We start from the raw sequence: 27033 nt of genomic DNA, 5'->3' as shown, positions 1-27033 counted from the left end.
ATAGGAAGCACTGTGTGTTTGGCTCCGTGGGAGACACGAGAAGTAAGACTCAGCTCCTCTCTTAGGGCCTTAACCTGGAACTAAGACATACACAAGAGACCACCTACCTTTTCAGCCCATGTTTAAATGAGGCGTGCGGGGGGTAGTTGTGAACAGGACGGAAGAGCGTTGAGTTACGAAAGGGGATGGGAACATGCCACAGAGCTTCATTTTATCTTCTGCAGACTGAGTACATACGGTTATTTAATAAAACGCTGCAGAAGGCATCGCGTTTTCATTATACGTCCTCCGTTTACAACTTGAAACACCAGCAGTGGTGCTTAATTTGGCGCAAAACGGAGTTCCGTCTTCACCTTCACTTAGCTTCTGCTAAGGAAACAGCTGTTGCTGTGCCTGATCAGTTAGTTCACCTTTTAGCTCCGGAAAACAGTGTTTTACTCGTGTGGCAGGGTTTTGGAAGGCAGTCTGGAGAGGAAAGACCATGGACGCGCATCATCCGGTCTTGTTCCTGCGCGCTTAGGGTTACAAGAAGGCAAGACCCAAGGGCACTGAAGCTCCGTTCATCGGTGACCATTGGGTTGTGTTGACTCTCGTGCAGTTTGGGGCATCGCTGGGTCATATGGGGATTTTGCACATGATGATTCGGTGGTAGAGAGGGCCGTTTGTTACAGAAGCGTTACATCACCGTGATGCTCTTGTCCTTCCTCCTTGGCCTCAGCTGGCACGCCAGGTCCTCCATGTTGCCCATGATGGTGCACGCAGCCAGCCTGGGGTCAGGGCCAAGGAACTGCCTTCACGGTTGGCTCCTGTCTGTGCAGTTTTCTCATTTGATTTCGTATTATTTGGAGGTGGCCGGGGGGGGGGGCGGTGTGAAACCCATGTAGGCAACGCTAGCACACATCACCTTGGATTCCCTCCTTTTAATTTTCGAGAACCTTCCAGCAGCACCCCTCGCGTCTGCTCCTTGTTCTAATTTTGGCAGCTGCCTTGAGTCAAAAGAGAGGGAACGAGAAGCCTCCATAATCGACTCCACAGAAACTCCATGATCACCAGCCATGTTTTAGAACAGTAAGGACTTCATAATTGAACTCCCTCATTATTAAACTAGTTAGTGCATCTGAATTGCTGAGTCGAGCAATTAATCAGCATGAATGTAAAAAACCAGGAATTTGAACTTCTTCCTCGAAGATATTCCTCGAGTACAGCCACTCGGAGAAGGGAGCCAGGGTGGCTGGGTTTCTTTGCCCTTGAGCTGAAAGTCAGAGGAGGCACCACATTTTCGGAGGGACCTGCTACTCCCCACAAACCAGGTCGTTTTTCCAAAGCGAGCTCTCAGTTTGTAACCCCAGCTCCCCCGAGAACGGACTTGCTGGATTTGAGTAGCTCCGGGTTTACTCTAGACGTCGACAGGATAGATGGCGCACCGTGGACTCCAAAGCCATCCTGCAGGGTCCCGTCCTCCCGACACACACAAGCTGGAGGCGCCCGCGGCTCCTTTGTGGAAGTCGGCGGGTCGGACATAAACAAAGCTGAGTCGGCCACAGCAGGAAGACCCAGAACAGAGGATCCCCATCACGATGAGCTGACGACAACAGAAGTGGGTTTGATACTATTTTTTTTCAAGTACACACAAACTAAAGAGTTAGACTGAGTTCCCTGGAAGTGCATCGGTCACCTGCTGGCTGTGACAGAGGCGACCCCTGCCTTCAGGATGCCCGCTGTCAGGTGGAGCGCGCCCGTCCGTCAACAGGCCGCGTCCACCGAGCAGCCTGTGCAGGGACCCCAAGGCACCCCGGCACCTTGGGGTCCCCGCGGGAGGCTCTGCAGAGGAGGCGAGCCATTTGTAGAGGAGGAGATCTCTGCTGCTCCAGGAAAGGAGGGGGAGTACAGAAAGGGAATGGGGATAAATGGGGGTCCCAGGGTCTCCTGCCGTCCACGAGCAGGGATGGGCTCACCTGTGAAAAATGCAGACTCCTTTCAAGGTGCCTGTCCCAGAGGACAGGGATGTGACAGACCTCAATGGCTCTTCTTTTCCCTCGACTTAGGGGTGCTGTTCTGCAGTGGGGCTCAGTCGGCATGAGCTGCCCATGGTCTCCAGGGTCCAGGGGCAGACCGCGAGACAGCACGTTTCCTTCTGGGCGCCCTGGGAATGGAATGCTGCCTGTCTGGGACACCGAGTCACCTGCAGGTTATCCCTCAGGGTCCTTTTCTTGACGTTCTCAGAACGTCAGAGCTGTCAGGACCTTTGGTTATCGCTTATCTCTGCGACGACACGGAGACCCCGCTGTGCTCTGCTTGACCGGGGCCCCCGAGCCAGGAGGGGCAGGGCCAGCGCGGTTCCAGCAGGGCCTTCCTGGCCATTCTGGTTGCGTGGGCACTTTTTATACTTCTGCTTTGCTACATGTATCTTGTCGCAAAAGTACCGGAGGCAAACTGACACTGTAATGCTCAGAAGGAAGATGTGATGATGTGTCTGAGTCAGCGTCGGCCTGCTGGGGGCCTCAGACACTTCTGTCCGGGGGACCCCAGGACGGACTGGCCCTTGGGAGGTTCCAGCTGAGGACGCCGCGTCTTCCCTCGCAGTGCTGGCGGTAATGAGATGCACACGTCGGGGGGGCTTCATTCCTAAGGATGTAAAGCAAAACGGAATAAAGACGGCGACTGAATGCAGAACTAGGTCTATGTAGAAACAACTTGGTTAACGGGAAGAACAAATAAAATCCACATACACCATGTGTCTCCCTCGGCCGGGGCCGGGACAGACCCACAGATGGGCAGCTTAGACGGTGGAAATTCATTTCTCCCAGTTCCAGGGGCTGCGAGTCCAAGAGCAGGGCGAGGCCCGTCTGGTTCTCGGCGAGCACCTGGTTCCCAGCTTGCAGAGGCCACCCTCCCACTGTGTGCTCATGGCCCTTCCTCCACGTGCACACTCGCTTTTCCTCTTCTTGTGAGGCCACTAAGTGCGTCCCGAGGGCCCAGCCCTCTCCACACCAACCCTGGTCACCTCCCGCCATCTCCATCTCCAGCACCGCAGGCTTCAACAGATGAATTTTGGAAGGACATAAACATTCAGGCCACACAACCTTGTGACTTCTGTTCCTGTCCGTGGGCTGGGATGTGCCCTCTTGTGCCGCTGGAGGAAGATACTCCAGGGACTCGACTGCGCAGCGCACACCTTCCTCCCCACGCCCTGGGTGCCTCGTTAGGATACGTCATCAAGTGTGAGGGAGGGAAGCCAGGACTGATTGAGCGCCCGCTCTTGAACGTGTGACTCATCGCAGCCTCCAGACACCCCGGTGGTGTCGGCAGGTGGCATGGTTGTCTCCGTTTTCGCAGGGGAAGGACAGGGTTCAGTGAAGTCCTGCAGGTGATGTGAATTCGGGGTCTGCCTCCAGCCTCGAGGGCTCATGCTGGCCACCTGGCAAGGACTGCAGGGGCTTGGGCATGAGGAGGAGTGCTGGGCAGGGCCACGCCTGCCATGCCCCACCATGGCCTGTAAGAACCCAGAAGCAGCAAGGCGCCTGGTGGCTCAGTTGGTTAAGCCTCTGATTCTTGGTTTCAGCTCAGGTCGAGATCCGGGGTCCTGGGATCCAGCCCAGCTTCAGGCTCCCTGCTTGGTGGGGGGTCTGCCCCCCCCCCCCCACCGCTCCCCCCACTCGTGCATATACGCTCTCTAAAATAAAAAATAAATCTTTAAAAAAGGAATTTGGAAGCAGCAATCCCTTTGCCACTTCTGACCTCAGCCTCTTTCCTCAGGACCCCGGTGGTGGCACAGCTTCTTGGCAGTCTCTCTCCCGTGTATGCGCACACACTCGGGTACATTCCAGGGAAATTCGGGAGTCAGTGCTTCAGCCCCTCTGCAGGCAGTTGGAACATGCAGGACTGGAGGACAGGCTGTCTCCTGTCTGTGACAAGGGGACATCAGTCTTGCAAATTTTTAAAACTTAGGGATGTTTAACTCCCTATCACAGATGCAACGAATCCATGTTTTTATGTTCGTTCTGAGGATGATACCCTTTTTAGGGGGGATGAGGGGAGTGACGCAGTTTGAAGGTGGAGGGTAGAGGGAAGCCGTGGACGAAGCCCCCCACCATTTGCTTGAACCCCCCCTCCCGCTGGATTCAAGGATTAATCGAATGTGTGCCTCGCGTGCTTGCGGGGTCTGATCGTGGCGTGCTCCCATGTGGGCGCAACATGTTAGTGGGGCTCCGGAGCAGGTGTGGTCTGAGGTAAACTGTTTGCTTAGTGATCTTCACTAATGCCCTCATGCTTTCAAGTGTGTCCCTTCCCGCCAGAGCTGTGCGGTAGGCGCCAGGCCCGAGCCCGGGTGTCATCACTGATGAAAGAGGGAGGCCCCTGAGCCCCACAGCAGGCATTGCCTTGCACACACACACAACTTACCAAGGGCTTCTTTTGTACTCGGGACATGGAGAAAATTGGCCATTTGTCTGTGGGGTAATGGGCTCGGCTGCAATATGAAAATCTCTCAAATGGTTAAATCCAATGACATTGTATCCGAGTTCATGAAGAGCGACAACTGCACACAGTTTAATTCTATTTAATTTTTTTAAGGGGGAAAAAGCAGAAGGGAAAATGTTTTAGTTTCTCTTAAGCTGATTTCTCTCTGCTTTTTCTTTAAAAGTGCCTTTCTAGTTGCCACACAGTGATGTGATCATTATCTGCCACCTCGTCGCCTTGCTGCCTCTGCATGCAGTAAAATACAAAAAAAAAAGAGAGAGAGAGAGAGACCAGGGGAGCTTGTGAAGTATGACTTCCTATCCCAAGACTCATTGCCTGCGATTCGTAGCGCTTGACAGTAATGATCTTATTACAGTACTCTGGACCTTGAAGAGATTTCATGAGGAGAGAGAAAGGACAAGCCTCCATGTAATCAAGTGGTGCTGAATATTCCACGCGTTTTTGATCACACACTGATTGGGCACAGTTTTAGCCCATCTTCTAGTCAATTATGCATGGCCCCTGTGCTCTCGGATAGTCAGAAACATTGATGGCTGTTGTCTGGGTTTTGGCAGGCAGCCAGGGGTTTGAAGTGCCTTGCACACCATCATCCCAGGATAAGTGCTTTTTAGTTGGAATTGATTACCTTTCTTTGGGTTTTGCTTAATAGCAAAACTGCATTTGGAGAGGGCTTCAGGTGAAAAATGGACGGATTAGCCATTTAGAGCATCTGAACTCCCAGTCAATCCGTAGGCTTCCCTTGTTTCTTGTCTAATTTCTGTTTAATGATACGACGTTTGATCATAGTTAAGATAGTCCACGTCCTCTGCCGCCAAGCACACATGTTGAGCGTGGAGGGCGGGTTGGAGCGTGTGGCCACCGCGTGCGAGTTCCCAGGACAGTCCGGGTGCGGCTCCAGGCTCCGAGGGGTCTCCGTCAGTGAGCGTCCGTCCTGGCCTGAAGGCATAAATTACTAGAGAGCTTTGTGTCTGCAGGAAAATAGGTGGCGGATTCGTCTTACAGTTGACTGGCTCGTCGCAGGTAATTGTGGGGCACGCGTGGCCACGGCCGGGCTGGGTGTGTTCTGCTCCCTGATGCCCAAGAGGGCTATTAGCTCGGGGTTTATGCAGTTGTGTACTTCCCGTTATCGATCTCGAAGCCTAGTGATATTTGAAAGGATGGGATTTTTCCTGCCAGAATGATCACTTGATATTGGCCATTATGAAGTTAACACAGTTAAGCAAATGATAATATGCCTAAGAGAACACGGTTATGAACCAGGATTTTTGCTTCCCTGTGTTACCCTCTGGATTCAGGTTCTTGGCATGTAGATGGTCTCAGAATCATCAGATAGGAACACCTCAAAGTTCTTTTTGACATGTTGTGTACAAGACTGAGGAGTTGGACATGCCAAGGTGGGACGTCAGTAGATGTTTCTAGAAATCTGTCCTGAGTCCGCCTCCAGCCATTGAGGTGACAGACACTGGAAATGGGAACTGTGCCATTTTGCCATGGGATACCTCAGTAACCTGACTTTACTCTTCTTAATTGAGTAAATAGGTAGCTTTGTTCTTTTACTTGGTTTTCATTTAGAGCTTGCTTGCTTTCTGCAGGTGGGAATAATTTTCCTCTTCAGTGGCTCTCTGCAGAAGCCATGAGTCTCTGTAGGCAAGGTTACTAAACAGCCCTAGGAGAACTTACCAGAATCCCTAACTCCATGTTCTGTGTGCACGTGCGCACATGCACACAGAGGGGTTTTTCCTTTCTCAGTTTGGTGAAAATAACATATTTTCTCTCAACGTAGATTGAGTGATGATTCTTGAAAAGAGAAAACCACAAAGCAGAAAATCAAAGTTGACCATCAATTACAGCCAGAATTGCAGCCGAGTGTTGCCCCGTGCATGGTGTGGGCAATTCAGCCTGTTTGCAGCCTGTCAGCCCCCGTGGGGACGAGTGCATCTCAGTCACATCCTCACTCCAAACCTTGGCTTATCTAGGACTTTTCCTAAGGCATAAATGCATATAAAATAAAGGATTTTATAACAGGCTATCAAAGGATATTCCTTGATTTTAATAAGTTACTATTCAAGCCGTGAAAGACTTTTGTCATCTTACCCATGGCTACGTTTCAACAGGTGAGAAAAAAGTATTTTTACAACAACTGGAAAATATAAAATCCACAGCTAGCAAATAATGCAAGTTTTAAAGGCCATAACTTTAGAAGAGCGTGGCATACAGTATGATCTCCTTTCAACCCGGTAATTTTACCTGAACAGGTGAACCTAGTGTTCACATTTAAAGAGAAAGACTGGTACAGTTTCATCTGTGGGTGCAGAATAGCTCTTATAATTAACGTGTAATTTACCCTGAACAGGCCAATCAATTGGTGTAAACAATTTAAGACCAATTGCTTTCTTGAATTCCTCCCCGTCCTCTCCGTAAACATTGGTTCCTCACACGGTTGGGAGAACAGTGTCTTAAAGCTAGGACGCAAGAGGGAGGGAGGGAAGGATTCACCTTGTGGTTGGTGGTTTGGGACCATTTTCTTGAACAGCTCCTAACAGTGAATGTAACCCATATTATCATTGGCTCTCGGGAGTGCTAAGGACAGGGATTGGAGGCACCCGCCCCCCCCCCCAGTCCTGCCAGCAGGGGTGGGAAGGGACATAGACGTGGTTTGGCCGTTTTGTTCTGAGCAGCATAGAAACGCCCCCACCGTGAGCACTCACGGAGGGCAGGCAACGAAGCCGGCCCTTGGCCACCGTCTCCTCCAAACTGTGCATGGTCCCAAAGTGGTGATGAAGAGCCGTTGGTCTTCTTAACATTTGAAGATGAACAGGTGGCTGGCGTCAGTAACTTCAATACCTTCTACTTCTTTTTTTTTTTTTTTTTAAGATTTTATTTATTTATTTGACAGAGATAGCGAGAGCAGGAACACAAGCAGGGGGAGTGGGAGAGGGAGAAACAGGCCTCCCGCTGAGCAGGGAGCCCAATGCGGGGCTCGATCCCAGGACCCTGAGATCATGACCTGAGCTGAAGGCAGACGCTTAACGACTGAGCCACCCAGGCGCCCAATACCTTCCCCTTCTGATCACAACTGATCAGATTAGCTCACCCAAGAGGCTTCTTTGTCCCGAGCTCCTTTGCTTGAAGAGCCCTACGACATGCTTTGAAACCATTCATGTATGGGCCCAATCCAGTTCTTGGTGTAACTTTTTTTCCAAACCCCATTGTGTTCCGAACCCCCCCCCCCTCCAGTGTCCAGATCAACGAGTACCTTGTGTGACTGGGATGGAACATTCCATAAGCGCTCGAGGTCTGCGTCTAGGGAAGGGTGCCCAGCACTGCAAGGCCATTTGCAGGCGGTCTCCAGGGAAGGAAGCTGGGAGAGGAAGCGTGCCTTGGGGGAGGCTCGGGGCTCCGGGGATGCTGGGGCCGCATGGGGGGGCGACCTAGGGGCCACAGGGGGGAAGCTGGACCCGCAGCTGAGGTGCTATCGGGGGACCAGGGCCGGGAGGGGCTCCATCTGGGCAGGGCTACTCCGTGGGCGAGTGGCATTAGGCCCCATCCTTCGCTTCCAGCTCCTCTTCCCATTTTCCCTCATTCTTGCTTCTCTTCTTATTTCACTCTTTATCTTTCTTTCTCAAGCTTCCTTTATCTGGGACTTTTCTTACTTTTTTTCTCATTTTCTCTTTCCCTCTTTTCCCATGTACACCTTAATCGACTTCTTTTTCTCCCTTACTTTCTTACTCTTTCCTTGTGTTTTGTTAATTTTTTAACTTTCTGTTTATCATGAGAAAATACATAACATAAAATTTGCCCTCTTTAAGCTTACAGTTCATGGACATCGGTCACATTCACAGTGTTGTCCAACCATCACCACTGCTGATTTCCAAAACTTTTTTGTCGCCCCAAAAGACCCATAGCCAGCCCCCTCCCCCCGCCAGGGGTGACCTCTAGCCTACTCTCTGACTCTGCGGATCTGCCCGTGGTGGACATGTTCTATAAATGAGACCATTTAGTGTTTGTCCCTCCTGTGGGCTCCTTGCACTCCGCCTGTCTTCAGGGCTCAGCCATGCACACGTGTCAGTACTCATTTCCTTTTTAAGGCCGATGTGTGCATTTCAGTGTGAGCACAGACCACATTTGGCTTACATGTTCACCTGCCGATGGACACTTGAACTGTTTCCACTGGGCTGCTGTGTAATGTCGCAGTGAACGTTGGCATAAAATATCTGAGTCCCTCTTTCCTTAACATGGCTCTCTGCCTTTCCTTTTTTTCCTCATCTGTACTTTGGACTTGAAGGACCTCCCACAGTTGAGTGAATCAACTTTTGTCTCCCTCTTAATCACAAACCTAAATATATGACTTGATTGTGTGTTTGAGTCTTTTCTATTTTCCTTTCTAGAAAGCTCTAAATGTTTTTTAGTTCAAAGCTCCTTGCACTGGTACGCGAGTGTTGATGGACTCCCCACGCCCGCTGCACGGCTGGGTCACACCGCCCAGTGTCCTGTGCCCACGTGGGGGCCCCTCCCGACCACCCGGACTGGAAGCTGCGGGCCGGTGTCCCCAGAGGGTGCGCTCCTGTGTCCACACACCCGGCCGTCCATCCGGGCACAAGCCTGGCTCACGGTCGTCGCTCATTTGCAGAGGCCAGCTTCCTCCCTTGTCTCCGAAACACTGGCTTGCCCTCTGTAACTTCCATAGTGGGTGGCCCGGGGGGTCCGTGAAACCTGAAAGACAAGAGATCACCAGTCCTTACTTCTGCCGGCTCCTCTTTGGCCAAGATGGGCTTTTCCACTTCCCTTTCGAATTAGTGACCACGGCCGTTCACCTTTGTCTGCGTGCCTCGTTGGGTGTCCCGGCCGCCACCTTCCCTGTCCTCCTCACAGCACTTCCCAGGACTCGAGTTCTGGTCCCTGATAGCCGTCGCTTAATTTTCGAGACGACTTGGGGCTGGGCGCTGGCGCCCTCCTAGTTCCTGTGCGTCTTCGCCTGCGCGTCGTCACAAACCTCAGTCCAGGTTGACCAAGGAATGCGTCTGGCTGCTGTGAGCTCCATGGTTGCATGTTTCTCTCCGTGAAAGCTCAAATATTATCTGTTCTGTGAATCAAAGTTACTATTAGAGTAGAAGCCGCAGTTTTCAGGACAAGTCAGAGCCCTTGAAAAGGCCTCATCCCTCCCTCTCCGCTCCGCCCGCCCCTGCTTCTGGCCACCCAGGCCAGCAGGTGCGGTATCGGTCCTCAGAGCTGCCTCTGTGGCTCGGGCATTAGGACGGAGACCCGCTAGGATGGCTCGTCTCTGCTCCACGCTGGCCAGGGCCTCACCTGGACGACTGAGTCCAGAGGCTGGAAACCTCTGGAATGTTTGTCAGTTACTTGTTGGTGCCTGTGAGGACCTCTGTGGGGCTGTCAGCCAAAACACCTGCACGTGACCTCTCCACACGGCCAGGGCTTCCTCCCGGTGCGGTGGCCAAGCACCGTGGGAGAGCCGCATAGCCAGGAGGAAGCCGTGTTTCCCTCTGTGCCCGAGCCTCAGGGGACACGCAGTGTCACTTCTCCCGTAAACTGTCAGCACGGTCACAGAGTCCCGCCTCGGTGCCAGGCAGGGAAATAGACTCTGTCTCCTGCTTGGAGTGTGGCACCGTTCTAGAAGAGCGTGTGAACCTCAAACATCGCTGTTCCCATTAGGGAAGAATTGCCGCGGGTAGTAAATAAATATGTGATATGTCAGGTTGTGATCGATGCAGTGGAACGAGATGACGCGGAGCAGGAGGACTCAGGACCCCAGGGAAGGGCAAGGTTATTTTCTGAGGTGGGCGAAGGGGCCGGGAAGGCTCCCTGAGGAGACCTTGGGGCAGAGATGCAGCGGAGGTGAGGCTGGGAGTAGGTGGTCCTGGGGTCGGCATGTTCCTGGCAGACGGATCATGTTCTCACTGGAGCTACGGGGGCCTCGTTAAACTCAGCACTTGTCCCTAATCAGTATGCTGACCTCTCTGCATGTTTACGTTCTACTGCATTGCTGACTTTGACCTTCATTTCAGTGTTGTAATTATTCAGTGGCAAAATAACAGGAGAAAGAATTTCATTTTATTTTTAAAGAGTTGTTACACATTTATTTCTCCATCCTTTAACAGAAGAGTCAATATAAAAATATTTCAGTATCTTCTAGCCTCTTCCCCACATACAATTGTATTCCAGTATTATGGGATTTATCCTTTCCAGGTGGCACTAGGCACCAGAACGTGTGCCATTTTTAAAGATGATCCAGAGACCCACCAGATACAAAGGATGCTCAAGAAAAATGATCATTTTTCTGCATACCACTTAAACCGCTTAAAATAAAGAAGATGAAATACAGAAAAAGTTTTTTAGTATTTTATTTTGCATAGAATTATTTTCAGAATTGGGAGAATGGCATTAGGAGTTTTCCAACAGCGGGAGAAAGACATGAGCACTTAATAGTGGGTATTCTCCTTTCTAGTGCTCTTAAAACAAAGGCAATCACATAAGGTTATCTTGCTTCATGGGTAATTAAGGCATTTCACTCTGCAATCCCTTATTCTAATGAAGAAGAAATTTCTCTTTTGCTGAATTATTTCTTGTAAGGGCGTTATTTCTACTCATTGCTCCGACTTTGGAAAATGTTCCTTTTACTTGTGATTGTCTCCTTAATGTCTTATTGGATTGTGAGTCAGAGGGAAAAAAAAATGAAGATTCTCCATAGAATCAAACTTTTAAAAAACGCTTAGAATCTCACTGCCCACGAAGGCGAAACAGGCGGCATGGCAGGTATCCAGATTCCTCTCTTCGCCCTCGGGTGCTGGCAACATTCTGCTCACCTGTGGCGTTTGCTTTCTTTGCAAAGGGCGTGGTGAATCCGGAAAGGCAGGTGGTCGTGCGTGAAGAGAGGCTGGAATGGTGGAAGTCATGCGACCAGGCAGATAGGAGCCGGTTAGGAATTTGGGCTCAGGAGCCATGCGTGCTGGGTTTGAATCCGGCTCTACCTCTTACTGGCAGGATGGCCTGAGCAGGCTCCTCACCCCTCCCGCCACAGTGCTGTTAGCTGTAAAAGGAGATGACTGCTGGCCACCTGCTGTCAGGAGTCACCGAACTCCTACGTTCTGGGTACACAGGACAGAACCTGCCCCTCATTCCTTCCTCGGGATTCGGTTCGTACATACCACAGTATACTTTTGGGAGCCAGACTACTCGCCGTGTGTTTGGAGATGATGCGGACTCACCCGAGAAAGGCCCAGGGACCCTGTTATGTTCTGACTTAAGAGGTCACTTGCTAAATTGTGTGTTTTCCAATGTCGTGGGCAGGAACAATCAGCGATTATCCACGAAATAGCATTGACCAAGGTTTTCAAGCTGCTTCTTCAACACCCAGAGCACCTTCCCGTGGTGGGCAGTGGCAGAGAGCGGCCCCTCCCACGGCCCTGTGAGGGGGACAGAAACGGTTCCCACATGGAAACCCCACTCCACAGACTCCTCTCAGCCTCTGGGGTTGCTCTCCAGATGACAGCCGTGGGCGCGGCCGCCTCCAGGGAGCCTGTCCAGCCACAGAGGTGAACTGGAGACTCTGCACTGTCGTGACTGCCATTAACGCTGGACACCCCCCCCCCAAAAAAAAGAAAACCACAAACACAAAAACAAATTAAAAAAAAAAAAAAAACTTTGGAAATTCCCTAATTAAAATAGTGGCAAAAGTGCATTAAAGGCAAAGAAAAACAACTGCTGAATGTTCAGGCATGGATTTTTTTTTTTTTAAGATTTTATTTATTTATTTGAGAGAGAGAATGAGAGACAGCACAAGAGGGAAGAGGGTCAGAGGGAGAAGCAGACCCCCCGCTGAGCAGGGAGCCCGATGCGGGACTCGATCCCGGGACTCCAGGATCATGACCTGAACGGAAGGCAGTCGCTTAACCAACTGAGCCACCCAGGCGCCCCAGGCATGGATTTTTATATGTACAGCCTATCAGTGACTTCAACAGACTCTGCCTTCAAGACTCGAGTGGAGTTGTTTTTCCACAGCATGGGCAGCGCGAGGTCTGGAACCCCCCAGGTCACAGCCGTACAGCTGAAAAGGCTAACCCTTTGCAGGGCGGGCAGGAGAACGCACTGATTTTTCCTCATGTTTCTACACTGCTGGGTCAACAGTTACTTTCCGCCTGGGGCACCTTGTCCTGTGTCTGTGACCCATTTGTTGGAAACATTCCACACAGGGGAGAAGTTTGGAGAGCGTCGCATAGTCCGTTTCCCTGTTGAGAGTTTTAGCACATTGAAGGCTCTTGGAAGCCCTCCACTTAAAAGAAGGAAAACGAAATCCTCATTTAACTTATTTAAACTGTGATACCAAGCATGGCCATCCCCATCTAAATTCTAGTTCAGTCCTCAGGACCATTATTCTGTTCTGGAACACATTTTGGGAAGTGTTTAAACCAAAGAGTACAGTTATTGTTTTTGTTTTTTTTAAGGTTTTTAAATTTTTTTAAATAATCTCTGCACCCACCGTGGGGCTCGAACTCACAACCCCGAGATCAAGAGTCTCATGCTCCACCAACTGAGCCAGCCAGGCACCTTGGGAGTACAGTGTTTTAATTGCTTATCCAACAGCGTGTGGGAAGTCCTGAAACCTCCTCACTGCTAATTTGGGAAAGAGTGAGTGAGCACGTGGGATTTCACCCATGTGAAAACCCAGAACATTCCTAGAGGCATGGAGGTCTTGGGTGTTTGTTCAGCTCTGGAAAGCTGCAGTCCCGGGACTGCTCTGGGGCAGACATCTGCCCCGTGGCCCCCGACCCCCAATTCCCACAGAGCTCCAGGCCGGAATTACAGCTCACATTATAGATCACCTGAAATTAGACAACACACTTTCCTTACGTGTCCTTTTTAATAACTGTGTACTTTCATTTTCTCATTTCAAGTAACCGTAGAGAATGCTTATCCCTGCTTGAATCCCTTGCATTTAGCATCTTTTCCACACATGTGTTTTTATGTATTCCTGCAAGCTAATTACACTTAGGAATGTTCTCCGACTTTTTCATTGCGGTGTGATAGTGGACGGAGAGAACGTGTTTTTCAGTGCTGGTGCTTTTGTACATCTTGAATTTACCGATGGACATAAGAATATAATAAATGGAGGCTGGCTTCTTTCTGTTTTGAAAGTTGAGAAATGAATCCTCATCTTCCTTATATTTAATATTTATTATTTACTCTCTGCCAAACTGTACACTAATTGCACTCTGTGCATTATCTTCTTTAACCTGGACTTTACCCCCGACTTGATGAGACAGGCGTTAAGCAGGAGTAGAGGCCTCAAAATGCCAAGCTGTGTTGGTTTCCATGTTACGTGAATTTCTCGGGGAGGGAGAGTGTATTGAATGGATTTGATTTTAATCAGAACTAAGGGATACTTGGAATCAGAATGATATTCAGCATATGGTGCCATAGAAATGAATGTGTTTTCAGTGTTGTTTCTAAGTAAAATCTTTAGTTTACTTAAAGCCACACTACCCACCACCCATGGGGGGCGGGGTTGGGGGGCAAGGAGAGAAGATCTGCTGCAAGAAGCAGCACTCTCTGTGCATCGTGGACGGGAGGCAGCCCCGCGCCGTCGGAGGACACACAGCCTCGATAGGGCACTTGGATGCTGCAGATCAGACGTCGCCACTGAGAAAATCTGTAAGCTGCCCAGAGCCAGTGGGAAGCCCTCTGCTCTCCTCCTGTCGATGCCGTGGCTCTGTGTCGGGACCGTGCTCTCTCCGCGCGGCTTATCCATGTTTGTTCTTGTTGTGCTTCGTTCTTTCTCTCCCTGATCTCTTCTCTCCCTTGCCCATCGCCCAAAAACTCCATTGTGCACATTGACTCGGAGATGGGGCTTGATAAAACACTGGTGTGTCGCCCTCCCAGCCTCCGCTCAGCGGTGTTATTAGCTCTTGCTGATTATCTGGCTGCGCGAGCCGAAGCTGCCGCCGCATCGGGTTTGCAGGGGTGCGGAGATTAACTGGGGGCTTTCCAGCCGTTTGTCACGCAAATAGCGGTGCCAGTAAACTGAAAAACGATAAATCATTTTTCTCAAGATTGAAACCTTTTATCAGTTGTTTCAGTTTCATTATTCAATCAACGATTAGCAGCCAGCTGTCGTCACTCGGTCAACCCACCGAATGGCTCCCGGTCCCCAGCCCCTGACGTGCGGGCCCCTTCCTCCTGCCTATCCTCTTGCTGGTCACCGCCACCAGACAGATGACAGATAGCGAGGTGTCTGACGGGCATCCCCTAATTTCCGAAAGTTAGGCTTTGACATGCAGTTGCTTTCTACTGCGGCTGTGAGATCGGTAAACGGGTGGGCATTTTTCTTTTGCCTCCCAGGGGGTGTTTTATTTAAAATCTTTGTGCCTCTTCATTTCAATGTCAACCGTCTTGATTAGAGAAGTGAGGTGGTGGTGTTCGTGCTCACATCTGAGTCCCTGATGTCAGTGTAAGCATGTGATAGAGCCCTTTGGCTGCCCGATCCAGAGCCCAGTTCATCTGGAGGGAGGACGGAGGGTGGGGCCTGCGGTCCGCATGTGTGCCCGCCCAGACAGAAGTCAGTGTATGCTCATACTGGGGTTCGTGGGAAGCAAAGGTGTTCTAGAATGTTGACAAATCATGGTCATCAGAAGGGGCCTGCAAATATTTTAAAATCCGGGGGCTACTAAGAGAGAAAGATCTTTGCCCCCTTTTTTTTCGCTTTTTCATTCAAGTCTAGTCTATCAGAAAATATAATTCTACCACTAGCTAAATGTCGAAGAGGGAAAAAACCACTTAGTGTATTTATGTATCATCGAGACCCTACCTGATTATTCTGTTGGAGCTCTACTTGGCCAGGAGTGGAGGGGTGTGTGTGTGTGCACGCACATATGTGTGAAGACTTTTTTTTATTTTTTATTTTTTTAACGATTTTATTTATTCATTTGAGACACAGATACAGAGAGAGAGAGCATGAGCAGGGAGGAGAAAGAGGGAGAGGGAGAAGCAGGCTCCCCACTGAGCAGAAAGCCTGATGCGGGGCTCGATCCCAGGACCCTGGAATCATGACCTGAGCCGAAATCAAGAGTTGGATGCTGAACCGACTGAGCCACCCAGGTGCCCATAGTGAACTTTTTTTTTTTTAATTTATTTATTTATGTTAGCACAAGTGGGAAGGGCAGAGGGGGAGAGAATCTCAGGCAGACTCTACGCTGAGCACAGAGCCCAACATGGGGCTCAATCTCACAACCCTGAGATCACGACCTGAGCTGAAACCAAGAGTTGGACGCTCAACCAACTGAGCCACCCAAGTGCCCCAAGACTTTTTAAAATACTATAATTTTAGAAATAATTCTGAATTATATTTCTACTACTTTCAAAAATATTTCCATACCATCTTAAGACTAATCTGTATTTTTTTCCTTGGTAGTACATTTTTGCGAGGGCTGTGACTGTATCCTGTGCCTTCGATTCCCGTAGCATCAACAGTCAAGATAACTGCATACAATATGTGATTAGTGGTTTGTCACATGCTGATACCTGTTAAGTTGTCCAACTTATTGCTTAAGAAGAAGTAATTTGGAGAACTTCTCCAGCCTCCCCAGTGTAATCAGGCTCCAAGATAACCAGTAAAAACCTCCGTACTTGCTAACTGGAACACTCATGGCCCACTCAGTCAGAAGCTTCTGGTCTCCCCTGTGGATTGTACCAGTCCAGTCCCATCTGTTGAGATCCCTCTCCTCCGCCCTTCCTTACCATCTTCCTCACATGCGTGTGTGAGACACTGTATTTGCACACCCACCCCCACCCCTACGAGGGAGTTCCTGGCTCTTGTTGAAAAAGAGTTTCATTTTCTCTTCATCAGAGGTTCTTGGCCTTTGAGGGTGGAACTCCTTGCATTCCCCTGTCCTTCGTGGATGAGTGGCTAACTGGAAAAAAGCAGTGGAGGCTCTGAGAACTAATACAGAAGGTCACTAGGAAATTATTCAGATAGCACTTCAACCAGCATTTCCCTCACTCGTGTCTCTCATGCTGTTTGAGCTTTTCTTTCTGTGGATCCGCATACTTTGCTCAGTCTCGATCTTGTGCACGCAGGAAGGGGAGGACGGTGGCACACACTGAGGCCGACTTTGTGCCCCTCTTGGTGCTGTGTCCCCTTCACCCCTCGTGGCAGCCCTGGGATGGGGGACGAAGGGGACTGTGGCACTCTGCCCCGAGTCACCCCCTGGCCACCCTGTGCCTCTGCCAGACGGGGTTGCCTGGGTTCCTGAGCACCAGCTTTCCCACCTCACCCCTTTTCTCTGTTGTCTGTTACGTTACCTTGCACCCACACCCCTGGGGGGGGGCGGATTCGCCATGCCAGTTGGTTGGGCCACTGACCCACTGAAACCCACCACACCCTGTGACCACATCTCCTCGATGAAGGGAACAGTCTGTTGCCATCCTGATACTTTTTTCTTGGAAGTTTGCATATCCTGCATACTCTACAAAATATCACTTTTTTCCCAAAAAAATTTAGAAAAAAACAAATAATAAAAGAAAACCCCCAAAGAATGCATACATGGTATAGATTCCTATGTCTCATATTCGTTCATGAAACTGATGGTTGAAAACCATAAGGCCGTGAACTCAGTACTTCTGGGAAATGAGCCACTTTAGTATTCCTTTTTCTTGCTGTCGGTTTGGGGTTTTTATATATGAAATGGGCTTCTGTGAGAATAGCTGATTGCACCTCATATCTAGTGCCCAGGTAAAACATACCTATTTGGGACAATATTTTGTAGACGTACTTGTGATTACATATTTGTTTTTTCTACATAACTCTATCAGTATTCCTCTATGTAAGAAAAGGTGCTGATTTTGTCTCCTGACACTTGGGAATCTGCGTTCAGAGCCTCCCAGAGCAGGTAACTTCACATAGCTGTGCCTCCCTGAATTTCATGAGACCAGCTTAGCATGACTCTGGTCTTTAATTTTATTAAACTCTTCCACTTTTAGTTAAAAAGGTGAGTTTCTTGTGCTGATTACAAGCAAAGATCTAAATTTAGCATGGGGGCAAACATTTTTTCTCAATGGATCAAACTCATTTGCTGATTCTTACAAGTTAATCCTGAAAATTCACTGGAGGATTGTTCAAACATGGTACACTTTTGTTACATATAGGTTGTAATTCACTAAAGGGGAAAAAACATAATTTCAGGTCAGCAATTCCAAATGAAATACAAGGAGACAGCGTAGTATCCATAAGAGCTGGCCCTTGTGAATTGCTGCCTCTAGAGAGCATTAGTTCACAAACTTACCCCGAAACTCATGTTCACAATCAGAAATTAAACAGTGCATCTCAGCACAACCACCAGGTGGAGCAGGCTTTCAAGTTGTTAAGGGTTTCCAGAGCTGGGGCTCCTGGGTGGCTCAGCCCGTGAAGCATCTGCCGTCAGGTCATGATCCCAGGGTCCTGGGATCGAGCCCCGCATCAGGCTCCCTGCTCCGCAGGGGAATCTGCTTCTCCCTCTCCCACTCCCCCTGCTGTGCTCTCTCTCTCTGTCAAATAAATAAAATCTTAAAAAAGAATTTCCAGAGCGCGTGTGACACATACTGTTCGTGCCACACAAAGATTTCAAATTGTCTTTAATTTATAAAAGTTGATTTCGTGAGAATAAGTCATATATTACAATGAGATAATAGTTTCCTCTGTACATATTCCAAGCTACAGAATAATCCCTTCCCTTGGTAATGTTACTCTTCGCATTTCATTCTGAGGAAACAATTAAAATGACCGGGAGAAAAATATTCATATTCCTGCCCACAGATGTTTATTATAGTATTACAGTATTTTAATAGACTTTATTTTCTAGAAAAGTTTTAGTTTCTAGAGAGCCTTCTAGAAAAAACGAAGAGCTATTGCAGGTAATTCCCAAATGACCCTCGCACAAACACATGTGCGCACACAATTTCCCTTATTATTTACATCTTTAATTAGTATGGTATATTGATGAGCCAACATTGATACGTTATCATTAACTTAAGTCTACTTTTTTTGGATTTCCTTCGTTTTTACCTGTTGCTGTCTCTGCTCCAGGGTGCCGTTCAGAATACCACACGTCACGTAGCTGTCGTGTCTCCTTAAGCTCCGCCTGGGGCTGGGACGTTTCCTCAGACTTTTCTTGTTGATGACCTTGACAGTTTTGAGGAGTGCTGGTCAGGTATACTGCAGGATCCCCTGCTGTTGGAATTCATCTGATGTTTTTCTTAGGATTAGTCTGGGGCTGTGGTTTTGGGGAGGAAGACCACAGAGGTAATGTACCATTTTTGGGGGGCGCCTGGATGATTCAGTTGGTTAAGCATCCCACTCTTGATTTCAGCTCAGGTCGTGATCTCTGGTCATGAGATCGAGCCCTGTATCGGGCTCTGTACTTGGTACAGTCTGCTTGTCCCTCTCCCACCCCCTCTGCTCCTCCTCCTCTCTCTCTCTGTAAAAACAAGTAAATAAAACCTTTTTTTTTAAGTGCTGTTTTTATCACACCCCTCTCAAGGGCCCCTGTTCCTGCCGCCGTTTATGTCCACTAGTGCTGACCTTGATCGCTGGCTTGAGATTGTGTTTGTAGGGTGCTCCTCTGTGAAGTTACCCCTGCCGCCCTCCCACCCCCACCCTGTCCTCCTGGGGAGGAAGCCTCTTGGTCAGCCGTCACTGAGGAGTGGGGAGTTACCCTCCTCTTCCTCTGGGGTCGGGTATCGACATAAATTATTTGGGGTTCTTCCGCATGGAAGCTTTGTCTCTTCTCCCCATTTATTTATTCACTTATTTCTTTACATCTGCACAGACTCTTGGATATTTCTTTTTTGCTTATTTCCATGCTCAGATTGTTCCAGCTTTGGCCACTGGAAGTCCTTCCCATTGGCTCCTGTGCCTTTTGTCACCTGCCCCACGCCCCCAGCAATGTAGGATGGGTCTGCTTGTTTGTTTTAGCGCTTCCTTACTTCCTAGGACCACACAATGCCCCAGGCTCATCTTGTGCATTTCCTGCCCCAGGCCTAGAATGAGCCACTTTGAGGAGCCCTGGTTCTTTTCGTTGGAGAACGGTATTGGAAACTGAGATCTGTGGGCTAGATTTGCTTGTTATGACTGGTTGTCATTTCTCCTTGGCTCTGTCCGCAGACACAGTAGAGAAGAGAGATGTATGTGGGTATCCTAACGTGTCTGTACCCATATCTGTAAATACTTCTATATGTGACCATCTGTATCTATATTAAGTCAAACAAGATAGTATTTTTAGTAGCATGAAACTGGAAATAACTAAATGGTTAACAATAAGGATCAGTTATAACTACAATATGCTATAACTCCATGATGCAACTGTTAAAAAGGATAATTTTGAAAACTATGGTAACTTAACACCTTGCATTCAGAAGTAATACAGGTCTCTGCAGAAGCCATACCCGTAAGTGGGTATAAGATAAGAACTTTAAGAGGACAATGGGAAGGATAGTCAGATGGCTCATGGTTTATTCTTATTATTAAACTACCATGAAATTAACTTTGCTTCTGGAATAATATTGAAGCGGTGTTCCAGTACGTTCTTGCTTGAGGCTGAATAAAGTGGGTGTATTTAAATTATTCTTACAGAAAGAAATGAGACCTCTGTTGTTACTCTTCTGTGTAAGTACAGCCTCTCCCAGGCCCCCCTGAGATAACCGTGACCTTGTTTGTTCACTCACAGGAGCCAAGGGGCAAGCTGCGAAGTCGGAGAGTTCTGGTCAGAGCAGTTTTACGGAAAGCAGTGTGTTAGTGTTTCAAGGCATGCATGTCCACGACAGCAAGAAGAATCAAAAGTTTAGAATTCTCCTGTTTTCTGCTCTGATCTTTGTACCCCATTACCTAAACAAATACCCACGTATCTCACAGCTTCCGTGGTTTCCGAAGCCACAGATCAGAATTCTGTTGGGAATTTCCGGGGAAGTTCTCCTGAAATGCCAAGGGTTACAAACGTTTCCTAGAAGATATTTTCACTAGTCTTCTCTGATTCAGATGGCCACATCTAAGGGGACTGTGACGGACAGAATAACCCTGAAGTGTCCTGTTTCACTCAGGCAGGTGTAGGAAGTCAACTACAAAGATGGTAGATCAAATGCGGCGTCTGCCATTGTGGAGGCTGGTGGTCCAGTGATCACAGCCCCTCAATTACAGCCCTGTGAGGGAGAGCGAGCAGCTATCATTAAATAATTATGCCTTTGATTAGTTGCTTTAACTGGTCATCGTCTTTGAAATATGATAGCACAATTTAAAGTTTTATTAAAAAACTATTTTATCTGGAATTGTTGAGAAAGAATTTATGTAAAAAAATAAAAAATCCATAGAAAAGCCTGCAATACATTCTCTTGGAGGAGATTGGGAAGAAAAAAAGAAGAAAGGAAAGCAGGGGTGGGGGGTGGATGAATGTTTCCCATTATCACTCCTTCCATGGTAAGAAGCTCAGGCAACCCGGTGCCCAGCCTCCCCCTCCCTCCCAGGGTGGCTGGCCCCTCGCCTGCTCCCGGCTTCCCCGAGCCCTGAGCTAGTCCTCCAGGGCTGGCCCTCGGAGGGGGGCCAGGAGATGCGGCCAGGGCAGAACCCTTGGCCCGTCGCGCTTGCCCGTGTGAACACAATTGAACCCATCTCACAAAAGGTGTATTTCGCACACACATCAAGCAGCTTGGCAAAACTCATTTGAGCCTCATTTTGTCTTAAGTGAGAATTTGGTTTGCTTCTTGTTCCTGTTTGGAATGCCAAGTATCCAATCCTGTAATACGAAGTGCCGTTCACAGAGTAACTAGACCTAGAAAAAGCTGGGGACCAAGCAGTGGGCATCATGCCTGTTGTCTGTTCTCGTAGCCCAATCATGAAGCCACGGGGCCCCATTGTCAATAAGATCCTAACGAGTCACCCCCCCGCCCTCCCTCCCAAAAAAGCCTTTCCTTCTCAAAATGAACAGCTGCTCCATGAAGACAGGGAAAGAAGTTAACATTATGTATTGACATGTTTTCCAGTCTCCATCTGAGAATGTGCCAAACCCAAGATCTACACACAGATTTATCACGAAGGTGTGCTGAACTTCAGCTCTTATTTTATTCTAGTCCCTGTTAAAAGTCATCCTCTCGGCATCGTACTGAAATACCCAATTAATTTTGGGTGCACTTGAACCCTGGCTCTGCAACGCAGTGTGTTTCTAGGCCACGAGGAAAGCCAGCTCTCTACCTAATTGGAACTTCTGGTTTTATGGCATATCCTGGAGCTTCCACTTAGTTTTTATTTTCACTGTTTTCTGGGGCTAATGGTATTTTCTGTGCACATCTGCATTAGCCCCTATGCAGAGGCCCTCGGCAGCTTGCATCTCCTAGCAGTGTTAAAGAAGCCACCACTATGGAAATGTATTTGCTATAAAGGAAGCCATTATGAGTTATTGGAAATTGAGTTAAAATTTTATAATTAAGGGTCAGTGACTTAATTTCAGGGTTTCCTTTAGTTGGGTATTTTATCTTCTGCGTTCTGGAGCTCCCAATTACGAGAAGAACACCAGTCTTGCTAGAAAGTGGTAACGACGAAGTTCTTTTGCTTTCTGAACATACGTCCTATATTTGCCTGGCCTCCGGTTTTGTTTAATCCTCTCAAAGGCCCTTTTAATGGACGTTTCAACATGACTACTTCTCTGTGTGGCAGCGTCTAGGAAGCGACCGTTCTGTCAAGCCCCTTCACAGCTCAAGGAGTGAGTTCCCATTGCGTAGGAATCTTCGGGGTTGCATCTTATAAAAACAAAACAAAACAAAACACTACCTTTTTATAAGAGAACAGAACATCTACACAGTCTTGTTGAGCACATGAACGTTTAAATGACCAGCACAAAAGAAATCTCCAATCTCTAACCTCACAATGAAATCGCCACCAACAAAAGATCACGGGGGTGCCGGGTGCACGAAACTGGAAGTGACACAGAACCCCGGCCAGATCCACGGCCGCCTGCTGGGGCTCCTAGAGGATGCTCTTTATCCGGCGTCTGGTCCTGAAGGCTCTGAGGAGCGCCCCCCCCCCCCGCCATACAAGTGGCATTCATACCGATGGCATCTTGAAAAATAAATAAATACACATCTGGTGTGGACAGGGAGCGGTGCTATCTGACAAGGTTATCATTTGGCTTCTCTAAGAGGTACAAGTTTACAGTCCCTCGTATGAATGGAGGGGGTTATTTGTTTCATTCGGAGACAAGACATTCTTAGAAATGAGTGACACACCTTCTCCGACCCAGCCCTTCCTCCGTGTAGGTAAAAAGATCCTATTAGTTCTCATAATTGATTCTGAGGGCTACAGCGTGCCTCATTTAGCCGGCCCTGTTCGGTTCATGCCAGTGATGTAATTCATGCGCACTTGAACATCCAACATGGCTGACAAGGCTTGGACATACACCCTCACGGCTGCATCATTTTTTAATCAGCTATCTGAGGAATATTTATCTAATCAACAAAGAGCGCTGTCAGAAGGAGACCAGAGGTGACATTAATATAAGTCTGTGGTCTCCTGGTACAATGATGGAGGAAGAGTTTAGGATAAAGCCCTGCTCGTTTGAGCGTGCCAACAGACTAAGGAGTATTTTTATTCCACTTGTAAAAAGCTAGTCAGAAGATGCTCCTGTTGGAAATCTGCTGCGTGTGATCAGTTCTCAGGCATTCACTCACAAACTGCAGTTAAAAAAAAAAATACACAAGAATTCTTTTTTTTTTTTTGCTTAGAGAAACAAAATAACAAATTTTCCTTTAAAATAAAATTTCTAAGTCCCTCGTAATCGTGTGAACTCCTATGAAAAGGTATAGCTTACAAAAATAAGGAGATGTGTCATAATTGGGAGTTGTTAACTCTAAATGATTCCATCTACTCTAATTTAGTAGAAAGCCATAATTTGCACATTTTCCCCCTCGTTCACTCTCCTTTGAAAAGATCGTGACTGTCTGTTAATAATTACGAGTTGAGTGTTTCGTGCCATACCTCATTTTGGACACCCGGACACAGAATTCATCATTTATAACTATCAGACCTTACTTTAGAGAAATATCCTGTGAATTGAAGTTTATGCCAGCCTCCCTTCCTTAGATGTATGACTCGGGATAAGCAGCATTCGAGAGCCGGGTGGGCTGGGTCACAGCCACCCCACCTGCCAATGTGGTCACCCACTACCGAAGAGAATCAGTCACCTCTGAATGTGCATCTCCGTGGGGCAGCTTTCAGGAAGGGCCGTGTTACTCGCCCTCCGGAGCGCATACGCTCCTACACTTGCCATCGTCAGGATTTGGGTATCAGAGGTACCACAGTCACCTCTCTTTGCCTTTCTTTGTAATTCGAAGATTACCTTATAAATTCACTTGCTAATGTGAATCAGTGCTTCTTCGGTGCTCCGATACCAGAGGGCTCATTGTTAATTTTAGGGGGTCCACAATGCCATTGTTATTAAAAGGCAGTAAACTTTCTGTCGTATAGTTCAGAGAATGAGTCCCTACTCTCTTACCCTGTCTTTTTAAAAATTTTGATCATTTTCATCCTTAGGAAATACATTCCAACCGGTATAGTGATGAGTTCCGTGACCTTCTCTGTTGTAATTCTCAACCACCAGTGCGTGTCCCTCGTACCGCCTCTTGCTGTGGTGTTCACGTAACAGTCTCGTATTCGCCGTGAGCTCACGGTTCACGTTTTGATGCCATTATGGGGAGAATGCTGTCCTGCCGTCGGCTTCCTTTCCCCAGGCCCCGCCAACTCTCCTTCTGACCCAGATTGGTGTTCAGAATGTCCCATTTAATTTGCAGGCTAAACTGAGAAGAGGTCAATCTCACCATCTGCATTCGGGCTGACCGTTAGTTTGCATTACTTCTGAAATTACATGTTGTAGGGTTGTATGTCCTTTGAGATTTGCATTTGTGTTCCCAACATTTAAGACCGTGCGGAGACATCATGCCATTTAAACAGCCGCATGAGGCACTAAAAACCCTTTAGAGAAGAGACTTGCGTATCCAGTGAGCACACCAGCAGAATGGAAATCATCGATGGTGGCCCACACCCTGCCGCCTTTCTGTCCAGTAATGTGAAACCCTGATATTAAAACAGTAGTTTTGTGAGAAGGAACACTCGTGACAAAATCAAAATAAGTGAGCCTGTGTTTAAATGGAAGAAAGTATATCCCTGAAAAATTAAAAAAGAAAAAAAAGTAGATTTTCTCATTAAAATAAAGATAACCCAGAACACTTAGAGGTCTGAACTAGTCCACGGGAAGCCCTCGAGCATCACCGGAAGGAGTGGTCGTGGCACGGGGGCGGCGCGGAGCGGGGCCCGGCCGGCGGTGGCAGGCGGACTGCGGTGCTCCCACATCCGCTCCGTGCAGTGTCTCCCTTTCCCTTAGAAGGGAGCCCAGGCAGCAGCACTGCACGTACCCGGAGATTTTATCGATGATAGCGCGATTGTATTTTCTCTTTGAGAAGCTTCTAAACAAGTGGACACAGAGCAGTCAATGCCCCAGGAGACAAATGCCCACATCAGGACCTTGGTATCCTCCAGAAAAAGTCCATTTGTTTAAGGGGAAGAAAAAGGCATGACATTTTACACATTAAAATTGATTATTTCATCAATAGGGTAATAGAAAACCAGAGTGCGAGCTCACTTCCTGCTTATACATCCATACGATAATGGGAGATCGGAGCATGAAAAATGCAAGGTCTAAAGCAGCCGAGGGAAGAGGTTTGCACAGGAGCGCCCCTCCTCTCCAGAGGGGTGCCCAGCCTAGACTCTGCCTATTTATATGTAAATGTTTGAGAAAGAGGTAAGTTTTATGCTGAGCAGTGGAACCTCTTTTGCAGCTACTACTTTCGGGAACTTGTGAAACACGGGCCAAGCCACCAGGGCTTCGTCTGTTGAAATAATTAAACACGCAATTAATTCTACGAAAGCACCTGCTCTTCCTGAGGAAGTGGATAAATATTCATCGAACATTTCTAAAGTAAACGTTTGAAAACTGTGACTGTTTGGTTTCCTTTGTCTCAAGGTCCGGCATTTGCGCTGCTGGGTGCCGGCAGCTAGGTTTCTCTGAGGAGTGTGCTGTTACCTGGGACAGACCTGGGCGTGTAGAAGGCAGGGGAGCTTCTGCAGGCATGCAAGGTTAAATCCAGACCCATCTACTGCGGAGGGGCCTGAGTCCCCAACCTTAAATGCCCACAACTGTAGAGGTGACATTTCTTGTTAAATTATTTGTTGGTTTTCAAGCTACAAAGTCATTCTTAGGTGTTTAGTTATGGCTGGCTCTTTTCTCGTTTTAAATCAGGTGACAACTAAGTTACAGCTTGGCTTTTGCTTTCATCGTTAACATAAAATTTGCATCCTGAATATACAGTGTGTGTTTCAGAGTTGCGCTCGCTTCCTTAAACGAACCTATTTCTTACACGTAGCTCACATCGTCCCTCCAAATAAACCAATACGCACGGAAGGGCTTGAGATGCAACTCCGGAGCGCAGCTCCTGGTGAGGACCTGGTCGTCACCGTGGGTCACGTGCTGGCCGCCAGAACTTGGCGCACCCTTTGAGATCGAGCGCTTGGGCTCTGACACGACGTTGGGCAAGAACAGCCCGCCTGTCGTAAGTCAGGAACGCGCTGGGGTGCGAGGGACCGCCTGCCAGCCTCGGTGTACCTTGTCTCTGGCTCAGTCCGTGAGCCACAGGGTCGGCCTGGTTTCCACGGTGAGCTTCAGACACACCTGCGGCAGTGCAAACACCTGCCTTCCCCAGGTGAGCGAGCGCTTCTTCCCTCCCGCATTGAGCAGTTATCCAAAGGCCTGCTGGCAGGTCGGGCCCCTTTCTTTTCTTGGCTGTGGCGGTGGAGAGAGAGGGCTGGTCCGGCATGCCCCTTCCTCGGGAACGCCTCGCCGTTTGTGAAATGTCTCCTCTGAAGGGCTGGCGGGAACCAGCGTCTCTACCACGGCTGTCTGCCATCCTGGGGGCTTGGGGGGCAGGGGGCAGGTGAGCTGAGAATGTGTCCCTGGAGAAGAGTGTCTGAGAAGGCTGGGGACCCCTCCCACCCACCCGCAGTCACTGCACACAGGGTTAAATTCCTTCTGCATTTCACTCCCAAACCCAGGGTTCTTCTGTGCGTAACTCGCTGTTTGTCGTTTTTTTTTTCTCCTTGGGCGAGCTGAAAACTTGAGGCGCGTGCTCTTTGGGTTCCTCGGAGCTCCATTCAGAGCCTCCGACAGCCCCCATAGGAGAAGGGATTCCGCCCTTTGACGACAGCAAGATGCTCGCGGTTTTGCTGGTGCGGGCTACTGTCCAGATCAAAACAGGTCTGGGGAGAAACCGCTTCACTGTTGGCAGCTCTGGGTGTTCTAGACCTACTGGCTGCACCATACGCGTGACCTGCTCACCACCGGGGTCTCTTGATTTGACATGCTCCCTGTGTTTGGCCAAATCAAAGGGCTTATGGCTGCTGGTATCATAGCTCCTTCAGAAGGCACCGCCCGTCGCCAAGGAGAAGGCCGCGTGGCACCGTCTGGAGGAGCCACGTGT

At 48.7% G+C, this 27033-nt stretch overlaps 1 protein-coding gene across 8 annotated transcripts in view; it reads left to right on the top strand.

Moving 5' to 3' along the window:
• The window catches only part of AGAP1 (ArfGAP with GTPase domain, ankyrin repeat and PH domain 1), a 524731-nt gene that overhangs the window by 399305 nt on the left and 98393 nt on the right, over positions 1-27033 (top strand). The window contains exon 15 of one of the 8 annotated variants that reach the window (XM_035006802.1): positions 20190-21353. The exons of the other annotated variants lie outside the window; for them this stretch is intronic. Coding sequence (XP_034862693.1) covers positions 20190-20482 — 293 coding nt within the window. The 3' untranslated portion in view covers positions 20483-21353. Of the gene's footprint in view, positions 1-20189; positions 21354-27033 lie in introns of those variants that run through there. 8 annotated transcript variants of the gene reach the window in all.

Source organism: Mirounga leonina, unplaced genomic scaffold, assembly GCF_011800145.1.
Source record: "Mirounga leonina isolate KUSES-001 unplaced genomic scaffold, KU_Mleo_1.0 Mir_151, whole genome shotgun sequence".
Taxonomy (NCBI): domain Eukaryota; kingdom Metazoa; phylum Chordata; class Mammalia; order Carnivora; family Phocidae; genus Mirounga; species Mirounga leonina.
The sequence above is the reverse complement of the archived record's forward strand: the minus strand, read 5'-3'. Positions and strand labels throughout refer to the sequence as shown.